At 43.8% G+C, this 21268-nt stretch overlaps 1 protein-coding gene across 1 annotated transcript in view; it reads right to left on the bottom strand.

The window, feature by feature from the left end:
• The window catches only part of MTHFD1L (methylenetetrahydrofolate dehydrogenase (NADP+ dependent) 1 like), a 183177-nt gene that overhangs the window by 137084 nt on the left and 24825 nt on the right, over positions 1–21268 (bottom strand). Inside the window, exons 8-11 of the mRNA XM_059401260.1 lie at positions 14702–14813; positions 9434–9525; positions 7519–7616; positions 4793–4966 (exon numbers count right to left, since the gene is read on the bottom strand). Of these exons, the coding sequence (XP_059257243.1) occupies positions 4793–4966; positions 7519–7616; positions 9434–9525; positions 14702–14813 (476 nt within the window). The remainder of the gene's footprint in view (positions 1–4792; positions 4967–7518; positions 7617–9433; positions 9526–14701; positions 14814–21268) is intronic.

Raw genomic sequence — 21268 nt, 5'->3', positions numbered from 1 at the left:
ACTACAGTGACACTGTATTGAAGTACTCTGTGAGAGTTTAGACACATAGTAACAAGAAGTTTACCCCTTACTCCACGGTCAAAGAGACTGCGTATGCAGACTGTAGTGGTAAAACCCGGCAAGGGTCTCAAAAGGAAGAATCTAGAACAGTCCTATTGTCATGAACCACGGGTCTAACCAGGAGCTCCAAAACTACACGTCAGGCAGCATAAGAATATGTATCACTCACCCCAGGCAACTTCCTGACTGTGAAGTTTTTAAAGTCTCTTATCCCTGACAACAAGTGTTTCCCATCACACCTGACTGATGGGAGCCATTCAAAGGCCCTGTCAGTGGTGGTCTCTTCTAAAATACCTTTGTTTCATTCGAGTTGTGCATGTAGCAAAAAGACTCAACCAATATTCGAACAGTTACCCAAGGCAGAAAAGCAAAATCTTTAAAAAAAAGTCAGTAAAGGTTATTTTTACACTTAACAAAAGGAATGGTTTGGACTATTCAAAGAAAACAAAAAATGAAATGAGGTACCTGGCATTCGACACATGAAAGAAAGCAATGCCAGTGATTTTAATTATGCGTTAACGTGAAATCGTCTGTTCGCAGGCAAATGTGGGCTTCTTTTTGAACCGCTCTGTCGGAGCAATTCAGAGAAACTTCTGCAGAGAGACGGGTAGGGGCCCGCGGAGGCCGGGCCCGCACACACATTCAGGGCCCGACAGCTGTATTCTGAGACGAGCTCTCCAACAAATTCCTTTTCATTAGTGTAACTGGGAAAATATGTAAAACTCAAGGGCCCCTAAGATTCTTTTGGCCTATTTCCCTGAACAATTCCCAATACTTTTCATTTTGTCAGGCAAAGCCAATACAGTGATGTATAGGTACAAATACGGCGCGATGTGTAGCTGATGGAACACAGATGATTCTGCCGGAATGAGAAATTCTGAGGTTGGGAGAACAGCTTTTAAAACGAATTAATCTGGGCGGCGTTGGGACTATTGACAGATTTTTTAAAATCCCATGGTTTTACATTTTAATTCTACCGCTGACACGTTTAAGTCACATTTATGCATAAGTTCAAAAGGACAACCACAAATATATTATTTAGGTTTCTTGAGGAATTACTGGAGTATCTGAATTCTGCAAAAGCCTGGGGAAAGAGTCATGTTACAGTATTCAGGAGTAAAAGCAGGACACAAAATGGTATTTACAGCATGATCTCAATGTGTAAAAAAAAGGACAGATACAGAGAGAAAATTCTGGAAGGAAATATAAAAATTTTTAACCCTTCTGGGTCATGAGAGATTTCGTTTTCTCCTTTTTGCTTTTCATTATGTTAAATTTTCTACAGTGTAAGCTAGTATTATTTCCAGAATATAAAAAAGATCTTGCAGGAAAAGGGAAGAACTGTCCATTTAACAAAGGCGTCCTTTCTATTTCTGAAGCAGAAACAGCATGTGTAATGGTTTGACAACCGTTGCTTTCTGTTACTGATGTGACCAAAAGTAGAACTATGGAGGTCGTCTTTATTGCAAATGAACTTTTCATTTCAGATGATAAATAAAATGATTGCCTGGTGTTTTAAACTGATCTCAAATGTGCAGCTACTAAAAGGTTAGATTAAAAAGGCAGTTAACACACTTAAAAAATAGATCATTGGTTGTTTGTGTGGGTTACACAGTGTGATGATACATATTGTCTAAAACCCTTCAGGCTTTCCTGCAGATACAGGTACGTCTCAAAATCCTACCCATGCAGCTTTTTTTTTTTTTAAATGCAGTTGAAAGGAACACAATTTAATTTTTGTTCCTTCATAGATCTTTGTTTTAAAAGGAATATACACCACAATTTTAGAAAAAGAACAGTTTAGCTCTGGGGGTTAAATCCATACTTGAGAACTCAGGTTTTGTTTCATGTCTACGGACGATCCGACAACCCGGCTTCTTCAGCTCAGATGCGTGTACAAATGCTGGCGAAGAGGCAGGGTGAGGCGAGAAGCAATGTCCTACTGGGCATGGAACCACACACGGCCCTAATCCTGGAAAGCCAGGCTAACTGTCACTCTCTAGCATGTGGCCAGCCCTTGACAGTAGGAATCTGATAACAATACCATCAGAGCTTTTATTTTAGAAATATCACTTCTGTGTTCCCAGCTAAGGGCAGGGTCACATACAGATCTGTGTTCTTATTTCCAGTACTAACAAGCACCCCAAAGAGTAAATCACAGCCAGTCCATATGAAAAATTACTGCTTGATTCTTCCTTGGTAAATGGAGAGTACATCCTCCTGAGATTTCCTTAGATCTTCCCACTTTTTTTTTTTTTTAAGATTTTATTTATTTATTTGACACAGAGAGATCACAAGTAGACAGAGAGAGGCAGGCAGAGAGAGAGATAGAGGGAAGCAGGCTCCCTGCTGAGCAGAGAGCCTGATGCGGGACTCGATCCCAGGACCCTGAGATCATGACCTGAGCAGAAGGCAGTGGCTTAACCCACTGAGCCACCCAGGCGCCCCAGATCTTCCCACGTTAAACAGGGGGAGAAAGCCAGCAAATCCATCTACCAAAATCACTTAGAGCCTGGAAAACGGGAAGCAAATTTGTGGATAAATCACTAAATTTACTTTTGAAGTTCTGAATGTCCCCGAGCTTATTTCTGAAAATAAACTTGTATCAAGCATGTTCCAGAAAAGCAACACTGACTTCATGTGTGCTCCAAACCCTGGGACCCAGGGGATCCCCAACCTACTCCCCAAGTCAGCTGGCTCCGTTCACACATCTGGCCCCAGAGTTGCCTGTAGGTGAGGCCATTTCCTCTCAGCAGGAAGCTTTCCTGCAGCTCAGCTACAGAGACGTTAGGGGTGGGGTCCTAGGTTGGGAAGGACCCCAGCAGGACTGGGAGTCCAACATTGTGAGCCTGGAAGTTTAGGGAGGTTTAAACCACAGGCAAAGTATGAATTCCTTAAAACCACAGCCACTAAGGGACCCTGAGAGCTCTTCCAAAGAGGGGCAGAGGAGCTGGAGAAAGAGAAGGGAGAAGGGGAGGGAAAGAAATATGAACAAATTATTTAGCCGTTAGAGGCGAAATTATGGATTGTGGCTTTATTTGTAGCTTTAAAACATTGAATTTAAAACCTCTAGCGATTTTCCCTAAGAGAGTCATTGAGCAAGTGAAGAAGTGAGCACAGGCAGGGCTGTTGATTTTAGCACCGTTTATAGTGGCCAAACACGGGAAGCAATTTGAGTGCCCAACAGAGAGTTGGTTAAATAAACTGTGCCACATCTTTACGGCATTTTCAAATCAGTTTTTGGCTTGAATATCCTTGAAGAATGAGAAGCATGCTGAACTTTTGGCCACTGGGCCACCCGGGGCTTCCTGGTGCTGGGAAGACGTGTGAAATGGCATCCACCTTCATCCCACCCCTGTCCCCCAGAATCTAGGCTGGGAGCACTGGAATGATACGCAGTCATGCAAAATGACCGCCCAGCGCTACACTGACCCCCGCGGAGGGAGCCGGGCACACGACACGCTGCTGACTAATCTTGCTGCTACGGAGTAACACCAGGAAGATGATCTCATTTATAAGACTCCCTGCGTCAAGATGGTCTCAAAGGTTACCAGCCCCTTCCTCGGGGTGGGAGGATGTGCCATGTTTACTTTCTTGTTGAACTTTTCTGCATTTTGGAATACTGTGATGAGTACGCGTGACTTTAAAGATTTTATTTATTTATTTGACAGACAGAGATGACAAGTAGGCAGAGAGGCAGGCAGAGAGAGAGAGAGGAGGAAGCAGGCTCCCTGCTGAGCAGAGAACCCGATGCGGGGCTCGATCCCAGGACCCTGAGACCATGACCTGAGCCGAAAGCAGAGGCTTTAACCCACTGAGCCACCCAGGCGCCCCAGTAAGCGTGACTTTAAAACAAGAAAAAGAAACAAGGGATTTACATTAATAATAAAATACGTAAAAATAAAGTTAACTGAGAGTCAAGTCTAGTCGTAAGAGACGTCTCTCTGTAAATAGGTTTTGGGGCCTTAAGCCTTGGCCTATAGATCATCAGTAAGTCACTGCAATGAAATTTCAAGACAACAAAGGAATTTATATGGTCTCCTGATGTTCCCTCAGGTCACATTGAAAAACTGTTTTAAATCCCTTGTTTTCCATCAGTTTTCAGCCCGTGAACATATTTCTTTTTTAAAAAAGAGGGAAAATAAACACTCCCTTTCACAAAAACCCTGCATTTATCATTTATAAAATGACCAACACAAATGAAAATGGCCCAACATTAATTTTAAAATGTAAGAAAAGAGAAATGATGAACTTTTATAATGCAAATACATAAATAAATATTAAGGATATTAACAGGAAAATGTTATGTTTCACACAATTATCTGTACATTTTCCATTAAGATCTTATTTCTGAGTAGAACACAAACTGCCCCCTGCTCAGTTCAAAATATTTTACTTTTGGTTCTTATTTTGATTTTTATCACCAAGAAACTAAATGAAAAATCTAAGACAGAACAAGGGTGATCAAAACATAATATGAGAAACAAAAATAAAATAAAATACTGGATGAGGAACTCGTTACACTTTATGTTTTGTGGAGGAGACTAATCTGTTTTGCCCTGAAAATGAAAACTTACCTCATGTCAAATGAAGGAATGCCAAGTGAAATGGACAAACATGTCAAGTTTGAGAAAAGGACGGATGTGAGTAGTGGGATACCAGACAGAAAGAGGGGAGAGAGTTTTATAAACATGCCTTCTTTGTCAATTAAATTTTAGAAGTAGTTTCTTACCCAGCTACTAAAACGTATTTTCCATCTGCTTGATCCTTTAACCTTTCCAGCAGGGACAAACGTACTTTGGCTTTGCTTTTGCCATAGATTTCAATTTCATCTGCAAGCAATCCTATCTCCTTGGCAAGGACGTCCACGGCTTTTGGAGTCTGTGCTCTTGAAATCTCAAGATCACTGCGGGGGGGAAAACACACGAGAGGCGAGAGTCTCCTCAGCTTAGGTGGTCACCGCTAGAGTAAAAACAGCCGTACATCATGCCAACAAGTCAACCAAGGCAATTGCTTTGTGTTCCTGTCTCCCAAGCAGCAGTAGGCACAAATGCTAATAATTAATGTGCATTTTTTAAAAAAAAGGTACATTTCTTTAGGGAAGCAACTCAAACTCATGAGGATGGCAGAACTCTGCCCAGGTACAGAGCATGCCCATACTATAGGCGAGAGCTACATTCATTGTAGAGTACAGTGCTCTCTGCGGGACGCCACCATTTCTGCTAACCATGAATACAAGGGTCATTGCATAATGCTCTCCCTGGGCTGGTCCCATGTGTCTCTTGGCTATTCAGAAATGGGGAAATGCTATTTTGTTTCATCTGGGTCCACGCTTTTCCCTCTTTTTTTCCTAAATTGAATCCAAAAATCATATTTCAAAATATTTTATTAATTGCATAACCGTCCATAAAAGGACCTAGTGCTCGAAGCTCAACTTCAAATACGGAAAGTTGAGGAACACCCGAGTGTCACTGGGCAAATTGTTGATTCTACTTTCCTCCCAAGATGAGAGCGCCACTGTTCAGCTTCCGGGAGTCCTAAGAAATTGGCATGTGCCAAACTTCACAGAGAGTCTTTTGGGGCTCCTAAGCTCCGCTATTTGTTTTAATGCGGGTTCAGGGCCCCCATCTGCCAGACTGAGCACCTGGCTGAGAGGGAGACGGGGCAGGCACAAGATAGAGTTGGGAGAGCTGGCCTGAGGGACTCGGTCGGTCCTTAGGGTTGACACTTGGGAACACATCAGTGCCTGCTGCACCCTGAAGCCCTTATTTTGGGGTCCGCTGGCAGGCAGCCCCCTGCTCTGATTTTTCTTTCTCTCACTGCTGCTGATAATCGACTCAAAGCCCTCACACTGCTCTGTGTCCTTCTCCATGACCCCATGGAAGTCTGACCGTGGGTCACAAGGTAACACTACACCCACTTCCAATCCGAATTCCCCGCAGCGCGCTACAGCAGCTCGGAGTAGGAGAGCGTGCGTCTGCCCGGATGCACAGGGGCTGAGCGCTGTGCTTCCTTCCACCACACCTGCATTTCCCCTTCCGGTTCTCTCCCCTTCCTTCTCTGCCCAAGCTCCCACTTCATATTGCCTTCCTGTCTACACCCTTTTTCTCTTTCTCTCCTCCCCAAATCTCCTAAATGGAGACGCCGACTCTTGGAAAACCTCCAAAGTTTTCTCCTCACTAGCTAAAGAGTGACAGTGACATCGTGTTGATTTTTGAGGAATTTATAAACTACTCAGCCTGTCTTTCTCCCCGCACCGTACCTCCAGAAGTCAAATTTGGTTCAGCAATTAAAACACTTCTTCCCCTAAGTGGTATTTATTTAGATTTATGCGAAGGCTTTGGTATACAGTTTGGCAGGGTCCCCCTCAAAAAAAATTTTTTTTTTTAGCTCTCTGAAAGTAAAACATACTCATTTACTTTTAAAAATTAAAGTCCTATAACAACACAAGTAATTTTAAAAAATGAAGATATTTGATGAAACAGATTACACAAGAGGGTGACATTACAACGTTCCCTGGAATTTATATATTAATGAACACAGACGGGGACTACGATGTGCAGTCTATTTTCAGGGGTGAAAACAGCCGGGTGGGTAGAATGGAACCACGAGCGTTCAGCTGTGGCCCAAGAAAACAGATCAAATCTAAAAAGCAAGCGATTATCAGTTGAAAAACGCGTCAATTCCTGGAGGCTTTATCTGCTGACGATGGGGTTTTCAGTGCACCGTTTTCCAAGGGCATTTGTGCATGCCTGGGCGGCGATTCACTGGTTGGGGGCAGCTGGGGCACCCACGATGAGCTGGGAAATTTCTCTGGCTCTGATACCTTATCTAATGACTTATTCCTACAGCATGTATTTCAAAATCCAGGCAGAGAATATAGAGCTCGCACTTCATTAAACGCTACTCTGAAGAAAATATCCATCTGGAGTGTCGCAGAATGGCCCGTCAGAGAGGAGATATTACTCTGTGCTGAGGAAAGATGAACTCGCTTCCTACGTAGAATGGGGTTTGGTGTGGTCGGTCACTGGCCCCCAGTGCAGACACCTACGCGGCCATGACGACCAAGCTGACAGGTGAGTTGGGCATTTCTAACACTGAGAAGCATTTTCCAAACATCACGTTGCTGTATTTTGTGAAATAGAAGACAGCACTATGTTAGACACCACTAAGAAGAAAGAACAATGCCATTTAACACAGGACACGTCGTCGACGGTAACGGACACCCTGACTTCAGGAAGGAAAAGAATACACGTCCTAGAACTGACTGAATACGGGACACGAGCTCATTACTATTTAATTGTTCGGGCTTAATCAATAGCGTAAAGAGTGCACCAATGTGACTAGCGAAAATTATCCACCATCTGAGCCATAATACCATGACGGGCGCCCCCACCCCGTGAGCCACTTTGGCTACCGGGGCACTGTGGTGTCACTATAGACAAATCCAGCGGATACCTTGGGACGGGGGAGAGAGGCTGGAGTTTCAAGCAGTGAAGTCTCCACCTGGCGTGCTGCTGTTCACGTAGCCATCTCCGTCCGCTGCTGACCATGTTCTTCAAGGGACAAAAAGGAGAGCATGTTACTCAAGTGAAGGCTGACGGGGTATGGGTCTGAACTATGAAAATACTGCGCGGGATGTTATGTCATGAGAAGGGGTACAGAGCTCCACAGTAACCCAAGTGAGCATCAGCAATACTTTTACTCATGTGTAATTAGCATGGGAGGTTTGCCTTCAAAAGGAAAATGGGAAACGCAGGTACTTTTCAAAGAGGTTAAATGTGCCCTAAAAGCATCAAATACCAGATAAAATTAGAGAGTGTGTTCTTCCTCTCAGAAGAGAAAAATGAGGGAAACGTGAGAATGCATGAAGGATAAGCTCGATGCCCAACTTCCAGACCCCGCAACACTGTTTCGAGTATAACCCTTTTACAGTTAATGTAACAGAACAAGAGCACTGAATTGTTAAATGGTGATACACAGAGAGAGACAGAGAATTAAAATCTGACTTAGGTTGAAATGTGACACACAGTCCCTACAGAAAGGTAGTATATTCCATTTGGAAGTTACAAGTCTTATCTATTTTTATTTATGTATTTATTTATTTATTTTTAAAGATTTTATTTATTTGACAGAGAGAGATACACGAAGGCAGAGAGGCAGGCAGAGGGCGGGGGAAGCAGGCTCCCTGCCTAGCAGAGAGCCCAATGCAGGGCTCGATCCCAGGACTCTGAGATCATGACCTGAGCCGAAGGCAGAGGCTTAACCGACTGAGCCACCCAGGCGCCCCATTTTATTTTTAAAAATTTTTTAAAGAGGGTGTGTGTGTCAGTTTATTTACTTATTTTTAGTGAGTGCCATGCCCATCCTGGGGCTTGAACACACGGCCCTGAGATCAAGAGTCGCATTGTTCTACCGAATGAGCCAGCCAGGCCGCCCCTGGAAATAAAAAGTTTTCACTGTATACACCATGTATGTAAGAAAGAAACTAGAACTTGCTTCTGCTTAATTCTACTGTGGCAGGAATTACAGGCTCTGGTTTCTCTCCTGATAGTCAGGGTCACTGCCATGCAGAGCTCGCATGGTGGCGAGCTGGAGATCGTGGGCTTTGGGTCATGTAGATGGTTGTGGCTTGAAAAACAGTCCACAGAATCTTTAACTCCTGTCTTTGAAAGGTGGGCCCAATTCCCTTCCCCCCGAACGTGAACTGGATTGGTGACTTGCTTCTAGCAAAGATGAAACAGGCAGGTGATGGTGGGTGGCTTTCACAGCCACGTCGTAACCTACTGCGGCTGCCCCTTTGCCTTCTCCTTTGGATCACTCATTCCTGGGAAGTTAGCTGCCTCATCAGGAGCAGCTCTACGGAGAAGTCTGCATGGTGAGGGTCTAAGGCATCTTGCCAACAACCCTGTGAGTGAGCCGTCTTGGAAGTGGGAGGCTGTGGCCACAGTCAAGCCTTCTTTCGACTTCCTGGTTTCAACTGTATGAGAGACCCTGAGACAAAACCATATAGCTGAGCCATTGCCAAATCTCTGACCCACAAACACCGTGAGTTTATAAATGTTCATTTGCCAAATTGCAAAATTTGGCAGATAATTTATTCCACAGCAATAGATTACTAACCACAGACCCTGGATTTGGGTCCCAATCCCGCACCTGTCATGTCACCAAAGGCATATTTTCCTAAGCTCCCCATCCTTATCTGCCAAATGGGAATGACATTATCTTCCGGGACTGCCGGAAGAAATTAAATGACACTATGTGTGTAAGGTGCTTACCACGATGTCTGCTCAACAGAAAACACTTGCAAAATGTGAGCAACTATTCATCCAAACTCTCAACTGGGAAATCCTCAGAGCTGCGTCAGACCCACCTGAATCCGCAGAGCCGCAGCGAGGAGACTCACATCGTCCTCGGCAATGAGACCGTTAAAATGTGCCCCGAGGGAACCACCTCCAAGCTTCCCTATGGGAAAAAAAAAAAAGACTTTCAGGGTACTGTCATTTACAACCAATTGCTCCTAATTAAAAAGCCAGCACACCGAGTGACCAAGTGATGTTCTCTTTGCAACCTAGGGATGTCAGCTGTCAGGCATGGTTCCAGGGGGTCACCTGTCCCCGGCACTGCCCTGGGGCTCTTGACTGACTCGAGAGTCCAGACTGGGTGAAAAGCGTGCTTCTACCTCCAAAACACCAGCTGTGACTTTGGGCCGGCCTGTTAAGTACCACGGGCAGTTACACGCCCACCCAAGTCTGGGAGAATGGAATGTGACATCAAGGTGATTGGCATCGAATGTGTACATTTAAACGATGTCTAAGGAATAAAAGCAATCTCAAATATACAGAGTATAGGAAGGAGGACTCAGACACAGCACAACCACATCCAACCCCAGTGCTGTGCGAGAGATCAGGTGGTCTCCGAGAACTTTAGAAAATCCCTGTCATAAAAGTGATAGGACCATTTTCCGTAAAACTGAGAAACTATATTTTAGGATATTAATTTTAGGATGACCTGGGTTTCAAACCACAGAGGCATTTGTAAGGATTCTACTCCCTTCCTCAGTTGGCACTTACAGAGGTTACGAAAAGCAAGCACACATGTAAAATGCTTTAGTCTATATCCTCCCTTGGAGAAAAGAAACATTTCTAATAGCAACTTTTTTGAATTAAGAAACTCTTGTCCTCGAGTTTGGACCACTCTACTTTTAAATTATCCATTTTGCTGACAGTCCTCTGCAAGAAAGAGCACAAAACACTTAAGAGTAAGTGTTTTGTGATGTTCTATAGTCCAATGTATTAAGGGTGTTGGAAAATCATCTCCCTTCGGTATCGTTTCAAGATTAGCAACACTTCACAGTTTTATAAATCATATTTAGGCAAAAGCCAAGAGTCTAGAGAAAGAGATTTGTTTTGTTTTGTTTGAACCACTAGAGAGCTGATCTAAAGGTCTTGTCCAACCGTTACGGAAAAGAAATATGCTTCTCTCACTTTTATCTCTATCTTTAAATGACGAGGAAAGAAGGAAAAGCTACATGCCGGGAGCTGGTATCCATTTATGAACGTATATGCCCAGAACAGAATCACAAGTACCCTCTCATAAAAGTGACAGGACAACTCTTCCCTAGAAACCGAGAAACTGTATTTTAGGAAATTAATATTAGGGATGACCAGAGAACTTGAAACAATGAAGATGGTAACTCAGTGCATCAGGGATGACATTCTTAACAAATTTCATGGCTGAAGAGAATGGAGAGAGGAAATCATTACCTCACCCCTCTGCCTGTGTCCAGGCAGGGCTCCACCCAGAGGGTGTCTACACGTGGCCTGCCAAGGCTGTCTGCACTCAGCCTGCGAGGCCCGCAGGGGTCCCAGGGGTCCCGTCCCAAACCAAATGGGTCTTTTCACTTCCCACTAAACACTCCCCATTTACTCGTGGTTCTTCCAAGGACAGGTCAATGAATCACTTTAAAAAAATGGCCTTTCATTTATAATTTTTTCTTGCTAACCAAACTTTCTACAACAAGAAAATTTAAGGCTAACGTGTCATCATGCTTTCCCTGGAAATGGTACTTTCTCTGACAGGAGCTGTTTTGAGACCACCCTGGGAATTTTGCCAGAATAACTGAAATGGGAGGAACCAGTGCAAATTCTTCTTCGGTCTTCCTGACAACTCTGCTATATAGAAACATTTCGGGTTTCTGCAGTCTGGCCCAGGGCACCCTTCTTATCACTAAAGCGCCATATGAACCCATAGACTGAACCCTTAAATATTTTTCATCCTCTGGGAGAACAAGTAACTCAGAAAAACTTTATGTGAAGTTTTGAAAACAGGAAAAGCTAAAAAACTATAAATTAGTACAGATACACTCTTAAAATCACTGGCCGTTAGTTTCAAGTTAAATATATTCTTGTTACAGGATAACAGTAAAATGCAATAAATGAAATCTCATTATAATTTTTGTAATAATGTTTGCAAGGGTTGAACTCCTAGCTTAAAATATCGGAATTCCACTATCAAATATCAATGCCTTATGATTGTTTTTTTAAACAGAATATAATGTAAAAATCCCCCCAAAAAGAAATATAATTAAACTACTGGTATCAACTTATATGAACAGCCCTTTCGAAATCACTGACACCAAAATAGGAAGGAATTAACACAGAGCTGTATATTCTAAACAGCTTGAGACTCTTTTAAAAAGTCAAAAAGTCAGAATGTTAATGTCTTACATAGAACTAGTTAAAATCTGAAATGAAACCTGGCCAAGAGCATGAGTCCAACTCTTCCAGAATTTCCTAGGAAAAAAGGTAAGGGAAATAGGTAATAGATATAACAGATTTTAGAATAACTGGAGTTCAAAATTCATAAGCCAATACCCTTATTGTATTCTAAGTACACGAAGGTAACAACTGAATTACATGTGTCTCTAAGTTCTTAAAGCTCCCTTCTCACATTCTCAGAAACTCATTGGGAAGAGTTCTTCCCTGTATTTGGTTTTCAAACACAGAGTCCCATGTTGCTAATATGAAGTCTGACAGCTCTTCTGTGTGCTAGAGGTGACAAGACACGAGGAAGGAGGGGGAGGGGGGCCACGAGACGGCAGCTTAAGAGCTGAGATGCACCCCACAGTAAATACACTTACGTTCACTTAAACTGATGCCCATCTATTTTTACGGGGTGAAGGGGGACAGGAATCCCTGTACTGTTAAGAGGAGTACGAACATCCCATGATAAACCCTGTCTTCACCCAATCACCAGTTTATTAAGAATTTTTTTGTTCTCAAAAAAAAAAAAAAAAGAATTCTTTTGTTCTCAAGTGTGAATAAAAGCACCTTTCCTTTTAATAATGCTTTAAAAACGTCTGTTTAAGGTGGTGAGGTTATGCAAAACAGAAGGAAGAAGAGCCTTTCTACAATCTGTTCAGAGATCCAATTTTCATACTAATCAAAGTTGCTGAAGTTAAAACTGACTGGGGTACGAGGGTGGCTCAGTCAGTACAGTGTGGGACTCTTGATCTCAGGGTTCTAATTTCAAGCCTCATGTTGGGTTTAGAGATTACTCAAAAATAAAATCTTTAAAAAAAAAAAAAAAAAAGGATCTCGGGGCACCCGAGTGGCTCAGTCAGTTAAGCATCTGCCTTCAGCTCAGGTCATGATTCTAGTGTCCTTTGATGGAGTCCCACATGGGGCAAGGATCCTTGCTCAGTGGCGAGCCTGCTTCTTCCTCTGCCTACTGCTCCCCTGCTTGTGTGCTCTTTCGCTCTCTCTCTCTCTCTCAGACAAATAAAATCTTAAAATAAATAAATAAATAAACACACACACATAAAACTGTCAGGAAATACCACGCTCTTATGAATGGTGCTGACTGCAAAACATCCGTCTTTTTAATCAGTAAAGCATTTCTCATCTTTGTCTTTGCCCTCTCTGCCCGATTTCTGAGTGCGAGACAAGTTCAAAAAATGTCTTTGTGTCTGCAACTAACTTAAAGCTGCAATCAGTCAGAGTACATTTCTGAGTTCCAGCTTATTCACTCACTCAACACTCAGTATTTTCTGAGCATGTACTATGTGACAGGTACTATTCTGGGCACGAGGTATTCAAAAATCAAGAAGACTACTAGTACTGGACCAGACACACTTCAAATAAACTAACTGTAGTCAGTCTACATACAGAATTGTTCCATCAAAATATAATGCCTGGATTTTTTTTGTTCCCCAGGAGGATCACTGCATTGAAATTGAATGTTTTTAGGAATGCCTTTAAAAAACTAAATACCCTCAAAAGAACTGTATTAAAAATCAGGCAGTTTCACTAAAAAAATATAGGTCACCTTCATATATTAAATCATAGGGCTCAAAGGGATTCCAAAAGCAGCCTCTCTCTCTCCAGCCAGGATTATGCCAAAACTGTCCTAAATATATAAACTCTAATTAAAAAAAAAAAAAAAGCAAGTAAATATAACAGCAAAGAAGCATTCATTTAAAAGAACATGAATTCATAACTGACTTTCCTAATCTAAATGCTAAGCTTAGAAGCAAATCTGCATGCCCATAATTTATGGGTTAGGCATTGGTTTTTTCAGGCGGGGAGAGAAAGTTATTTCCTGAAACAAGATATACTTCAAAGAAGTCATTTAGTGCAAGCCTTCTATTTGCTAAAAGGAGCAATGAATCCTACATTCGCATTATACCTCTAATTGCTTCATTCATCTGTGTGCTCTCCAGCCAAGAGCCAAGTACCCGAACATTCTGGGAAATTCCTGAGTATCGTCCCTCGAATCCTCCAATCCACCCCACCCCCTGAAGCCCCAAAAGGTTTTTTAATCTGACTGGTTAATTCTGGGAGGGGTGACATTTCCTAGTGGGGTGGGTCCATTATTTTCCTTTTTTGAAGAAACAGTTATGACATGAATTTCAGTAACATTGATAATATCACATTGTTTTCTTTTCCTTCTATCATATTCCAATTGAATTAAGTTCAGTACATTTTTTTGTATGTGTGTGGAAAAATGCAGAGTAGTTATCTCAAGGTGAGTGGGTCAAAGTTTTACATACACACACACAATCGGATACTATTCTCTATTTCACTGCTTCTGTGGAGCTGTCTGGGTTTCGAGACCTAGAACCCCCGGGTGGTCCTGGCAGACATGAAAGAGGGTCTCCACCTACTTTGGCTCAACTTCCGACCATCCCAACCCTTCCAGCAACTGTTTTCATCTGCTTTGACATGACATGCTGAAGGTCACCTAAGATTTCTCTGGGAGAACAGATTCTGCTTCATTGCATGACTCTGAAAACCACTATTTCTAGTGAAACTCACACATGGACAAATTACTTATTCAGGTCATGAGTGACTGGACCGCTCAATGCTAGAGGCCAGCAGGGGCATGTCTGCATGTGGGAGCACGGGGCGGCTACTGTGGTTGGCATCTTACCTTCTCTTTGCCCAAAAACATGGCTTCAACATGGGGTAACCCAAAAGGTAGGACCACCCACATTCTGAGTTCTCTGTTCTGTGCACGGATGCTGATGACGAGCAACCCTTCAGGGACATCCTCTCTTCTGAATGTAAGGTTCACATCTCATAACCATCTTGCCTCTTCTCATCAGCAGCCCAACACCAATTTTAAAACATTTACGCACCTGACAGGAAGTCATGGGAACAGTTGAGAACTGTCGTTCCTGGTTGTATCCAAGAAAGGGGAATCTCTTCAGGCTTGGGAGAGCCCAAGACCACAATATCAGCCTCATGAAGCTAGAAAGAAAAAGAGAAACACCGTCCTCATTTTAATCTGTGGCAGCAACATGTGATGAGCAAACTTTGTCACCTGATTTCGAAAGCAGATGACAACTATTCTGAGGTTGGTGCCACACGGATGATGTGCACGGAATCACGTCACGGATTTCCTAATGCAGCACATGTCAGCACAGGGCCTGACTATCTTGGCCCAGCAAGGAAAGGAAAAGGGGCAAAGTTTCTTTAGGGCAATCGGAGCAGCGCCTCCACCGTGGGCCACATCGCCATCCACGTGTCTTCACCGCTAACTGCAGTGTCAGGAAAAAGGGTGCGGGGGCGCCTGGGTGGCTCAGTGGGTTAAGCCTCTGCCTTTGGCTCAGGTCATGATCCCAGGGTCCTGGGATCGAGTCCCGCATCGGGCTCTCTGCTCAGCAGGGAGTCTGCTTCCCTCTCTCTCTGCCTGCCTCTCTGCCTACTTGGGATCTCTGTCTGTCAAATAAATAAATAAAATCTTTAAAAAAAGAAAAAAGAAAAAGGAAAAAGGATGGGACCACGAAAACTGCCGATAGAAGCAGGAGCCTGAAAGGTGTACGGGGTGGGTGGCATCTGGAGTCGCATGGCAGCTGAGCGGGGAAGACGGGGGTGGCTGCTGGGAAGCCACAGGAGGATCTGGCCAGTTCGGGGGCCTGCTGGCTTGTCCAACCACACAATCCAAATTAGGCCCACATGCAACTTTTACTGGATCTATGGGAGGCTTTTTTCAAGAGCTCAAGAAAAGAAATCTCATTTTCCTGGAGGCTCTGTTTAGTCTCCTGTCAGACTGTTCGTTTCTGGTTTTTGGGTTTTTCCTTTTTTTTTTTTTTTTAGAAAAACAAAAGAATGCAACTATTAGCACACAACACATTCATCACAACTGTCCTGTCCGATTTGGTAACAGTACTGGAGGAACATGTCTGGTAGGAAGGTGACATTTAGAAGAGACTGGCTCTGACCTCAACCAAAGAATGACTGCCTGTCCCAGTACTGTCCCCAATAAGCAACCGACAATCACAACCAGATCCATTTGAGGTGAAGGAGGAATGTGGGACCCTGTGGGGGAAATAGCTATGATTGCACATGTCAACTACGTGGGCTGGTACTACTGCACCCATTTAACAGACAAGGAAACTGAGGCTCAGAGAGTGTAAGCACCTCTCTGGGAATTCCTGTTTCCCCTGGGGAGCCAGTCTCAGGACACTCCACAAGGAAGAAAGAGACAGTGCCTACCCTCCACTCTCCCACACTGCTTTCCTTCTCCCATTGCTTTTTCCACAGACTTCGGTGACCTGTAACTGACTGCAGATCCTTTAGAACCAGACAGAGGAGGGGCAGACAAAACAGAAAAACCGCCCCACAGCCACGACCACCACCCAACCGCCCCATCAACGAATGTGCTCCACGCGCCCTCATCCGTGCTTGGCTTGGACAGGCTCGTGGCTGAAGAGCCTGGGGTAGCACCAGCTGAACCACTCAGCCTAGGACTCTGTAGCACAGTCTGGACAAGAGGCTGCACCTGCTAACGTCTCTCAGAAATCTTGGGGCGAGAGATGGCAGTAAGGGAAGCAAATCCATGACGGCCCTCCCTGGTTTATGAAGACAAAAAAGCCAAGGTCTAGAACAGCTCCAAGTCCCCTGATAGAGGAGGAACATGGCAACAATTTAAAAGGCATGTCTTTACAAAGAGCTGATAAAGCCAACCTTTAAAGTTGCCATCCCGGGAACATGGATCAGTTTGATCATGCCAGCAGGGAAACTGGGTCCCACTGATGAGCCAAACAGTGCTCACTGCTTTTCCCTCTCGTACTTCATTAAGGCACAGGAAGAATATACTGAAATGGTGTCACAGTAAATCAACTGCATTGGTCACACTAAAAAGAAGAGAAGTCTCTCCTAAAATAATCATCCTTTTTATAAAAAAAAAAAACAAAAACAAAAATACAACCCTGTGAGACCACAACACTATGAAACGGAATTCAGAAGTTACTGGAAGCTAGTATCACCAACATCCAAGTGTGGTTCACATCATATGTTCTCCACAGACAGATCTGAAAAGCACCAAGATTTCTGGGTGATCTTTTATGTAGGAGGGGAACTGTTCTTAAGGAAAGAGGATTTTATTTTCATCTTTTTAAAAGATTTTATTTATTTATTTATTTGAGAGGGGAGAGAGAGAGACTGAGAGAGAGAGCGCATACACCAGCAGGGGGAGGTAGAAGCAGGCTTCCCACTGCGCAGGGAGACTGATGTGGGGCTCGATCCCAGGACCCTGAGATCATGACCTGAGCCAGGCGCCCCAAGGAAAGAGGATTTTAAACATCTGAATAAAAATATGTATTTCTTAATGTACTGATCCCACTGCAGATACGCAACCACACTAAGCTCCAAAAGGAATTCAAACGTTTAACTCTTGTTGGAAATGCTCAGCAGGTAAGAAACACTATGTCGCTACATTTCCCCCCACAAGAGCAGCAAAAACAACATGTTAAAACTTCTGTAAAGAGGAAGTTAGTATGTTCAAGGCTGAAACATTCGTTTTGGAAAAAGCCAAGGATCAGAGGTTTGCACAGGTCCCCGAAGAACACTTACTTTCCTACATGTGGTGCCTTTGACACAACCTGTTTTTTTCATTACCTATAAATCTCAGGGAGCTCATTCCCACTCCTCAGCTCTATGTTTAAACATGTTTAAACACAACCCTGGAGTGGGCTGTGCTAAATGAGCAACCGGAAGATGGCGGATCCCGCAGAGAAAAGACAAAAATCTCCATTAGCAATGATCTCGCTGGAGATGCTAATTCTTTCTGGAGAGGAAAACTGCTAGATGCTTGAATCAATAAATCACTCACTGGGGAGCAAGGAAGATTTTAATGAGCTAAAATTCAAGAATGATCATCTTGCTGGCTGTTTCTACTTTCCTCCTCCCAAGTGGGAAAGACCCCGGCCAAAGCCTGGCTTGAAACTCTACCTTGTAACAAAATCTCTCTTTCTCTGTGGAGGCTTGGGTAGAAGCGCTTTCGGCGCCCCGCCCAATCCCCAGGCGAAGGACCAAATGTGAAAACAATAGTAAGACACAGAAATGCCCATGTTTAACATGGGGCATGTGGGAGTCACGTACAGTTTAGATATCATGAAAACTATTTTTCTCTCCGGCACTGATTTTTAAGAGTGGCGGTGGGGTGGGCAAGCACGGGAAAATGGATAGAGGGAGATGGACGACAGATGTGATTTGCAAGGTCACTAAGGAACATCATGGTTTTGTATTCAGCAAAAAAAAAAAAAAAAAAAAAGATCTTAAAATTCAAATTACAGAAAGTATACCCCCCCACCCCTCTAACCCCTGACTAGAAGATAATTTAACTTTCACTATCGTTTTGAAAGGGCACACTGAGAATCTCAGGTATGATATACACCGAGAGCTGGGCTGAATGAAAAACAAAACAAAACAAAAAACAAACCAAGGTTGAGATTTTTAATGAATTGTGATTCTGAGGATCTGAAGGAAACTCCCCCCCCCCCCCAGGATTTAAGAACAATCCTCCAGATCTGGGGGGGTGGGATAAGGAAAAGAAATGATTCAACATCCCATGTCTACTCATTTTGGCCAGAGACATCGGCATTCTTGATCGGTGCCCTCACACGAGCTGGGCAGCGGTCACGTACAGTAAGTACAGAGAGGGCTGTGGAGGGAAGGGTGCCTCGAACTTGTTCTTCCACTTTTTTTTTAAAAGATTTATTTGATTTGAACCATTTTAAAAATTCTACAATAAGCCAATTTGGTCATGACATATTATCCTTTTAACACATTCTCTGGGTTTGATTTTTCTAATATTTTGCTCTAATTTGTGTGTCTATTAAAAGAACTATTGTAATTTTCTCGTTATATTTTTGAGTTGGGGTTATGCTGGCCTCATAAAATGAGTTACGAATAAACGTTCTATCTCTATTCCTTGAAAAAAAAAAAAAGATTTGGTGTTGGGGGGAAGGGACAGGCTGGGGGAGAGAATCTCAAGGGGTCTCTGCGCGGAGCGTGGAGCCTGACGTGGGGCTTGATCCCACGACCCATGAGATCATGACCAGTGCTGAAACCAAGGGTCCGATGCTTAATGGACTGAGCCACCGAGGAGCCCTGGTTCTCCCCCACTTCCGATGAACTGGGACACACAGTCATTGTGTGAGACCGGTCAGGTGGCTTCCCAGATGGCCCTTCCACGGCAGATTGCTCCCGGTGCTTTGCAACAACGACAGTCTGTGACGTCTTACATGACACAGAGGCTCCTTGGCAATCTCACGGCAAAGCCCTGAAGAGTCTGGTTCCTCCTTTTTTAAGTTTTTAAATGGAATGTTACTTTTCTCTCTATAAAGGCCAAATTCCCCAAGGTGCGGACCTTCTCTTGCTGACTGACAAGGAGCAGTCAGATGGCGCTACTTTGTTTGGTCGCCCTCACGCCACCAAACGTTGTCTTAGGAAGATGACTCTGGAAGCTGGACTGAGAAGGGGTTGGAGGGCGCAGGAGGGAAACGTGCGGGAGGAGGAGACACTCGGTGGGAAGCTGGATGCACAGGTTCCCAACACAGCATGGTCTGGGAGGAGGTAGGTAGGCTGGGGCTCGTCCGCACACAGGTGGGGTTAGACTCAGAAACTTGGAGATCTGAGAGAAACAGATAGAATGGGAAGGAAAGGGGCCTTCAGTACATCCCCGCGAGTAATTCCAGGTGAGAGAAGAGGAGCAAACGGTGACACCAGTGTGGCCCAGGAGGCAGGAAGCATGGTGTAGCCACACAGGCGCTGGGGAAAGGGCATGGTAGACAGATCTGAATGATACCTAATGGCCAAACAAACTAAAAGCAAAAAAAAAAAAAAATCCATTTTGGGCAATTAGGAATTCATCAGTGACTGTCCTATAGACGTGGGCATTAGCGACTTTGCCTGGAAAATTCCTGTCATTTCGGTAAAGTGTGTTCCCTGCAGAAGCAGACTTCATTTAGGCCTTGAGTCTCATGAGCAGAGTCCCTGTTTGTTCACACATTATTTTAACTTAGGACGTCTACCTTTTCATTTGAATTAACTGAACATCTACCAGAGGATTATGACTTTGTACCTATGGATAAATAACCACATTTTACTGAAATATTAAGCATACTATCAAATAGAAATGTTAAAATAACTCTGTAAATATGCTAAAATAGGAACAGCAAACCATTCTTTTTTTTTTTTAGGTCTTTAATCTATTTTTTTATTAAATTATTTTTTATTAACATATAATGTATTATTGGCCCCAGGGGTACAGGTCTGTGAATTGCCAGGTTTACACACTTCACAGCACTCACCATAGCACATACCCTCCCCCGTGTCCATAAAACCATTCTCATTCAGATGTCCTAATACTTTGGCAAGATAAGAGAATGACGATTTCAGCAGAACGTAGTCGCCCACCCTCTTCCCCACACATTATGTGATCCCATCCTGGGAGAATTCTCCCCCCACCCCCAACAAATTGGGCATGTGTCTTTCTTCCACTTTCCTCTGTGATTAGAACAGATCATTGGCTTTTATCTATTTATTTTTAAGATTTCCTTTATTCGATAGAGACAGAGAGACAACAAGCAGGGGGAACAGCAGGCAGAGGGAGAGGGCAAAGCAGACTCCCCACTGACCAGGGAGCCAGGACTCTGGGATCACAACCTGAGCCCAGGGCAGACACTTAACAGACTGAACCACCCAGGCGTCCAGATCATTGGCTTTTAAAATTAATACCTCTCTTGTGCTTATTTCATAAATCAGAATGACTCCAAGCCAAATGGACAGTTAGGGATTATGACTACCAACCAGTTAGGGATTATTAGACTACTACCAATTAGGGATTATTACCTACCAACATCTTTCTGCAAAGGATCATAAATGACCTTCCTTTTTCACACGTTCCTAAGTTCACCTCTTACTTCGCCATCCGACATACTTAACTGCTCCGTAAAGGAGAAGAGTACCAAAGAGATTCGGCTGTGTCCAGAATGACAGAAAAGACAGTCACTTTGTCTTTGAGTGCGAATGCTGCTGACGTGGGTTCTAACACGCGAGGGAAGGGGAGCACGACCTCACCTCTGGTCACGGATGTACTCTGATTCATCCAAAGTAATTCCCTTCCTCACACTCAAGGGAGACGATGAAATTACAAAGGATGGCGAAGAGACACAGAGACAAAGACAGAGTCCGCGTGTGCGGTGAGAGACAATCCAGTATGACAAAGACTCAGAACCACGTGGCACTAAAAGGAAGAAATGCCCAGGCTGTGGTCCCCAAGGTGGCCCTAGGTCAGCCAGGCCTTACAGAGGCAGGACAGCCCCGACGACCTGCCTCTGCTGTGTCGAGCCCGGACCTGAAAAGCTACAGCCTGGTGGAGTTAATGAGAGGAGAGGCAGCTGTGTGAAATCGAACTT

This window comes from Mustela nigripes, chromosome 5 (genome assembly GCF_022355385.1).
Source record: "Mustela nigripes isolate SB6536 chromosome 5, MUSNIG.SB6536, whole genome shotgun sequence".
Lineage (NCBI taxonomy): Eukaryota > Metazoa > Chordata > Mammalia > Carnivora > Mustelidae > Mustela > Mustela nigripes.
The sequence above is the reverse complement of the archived record's forward strand: the minus strand, read 5'-3'. Positions and strand labels throughout refer to the sequence as shown.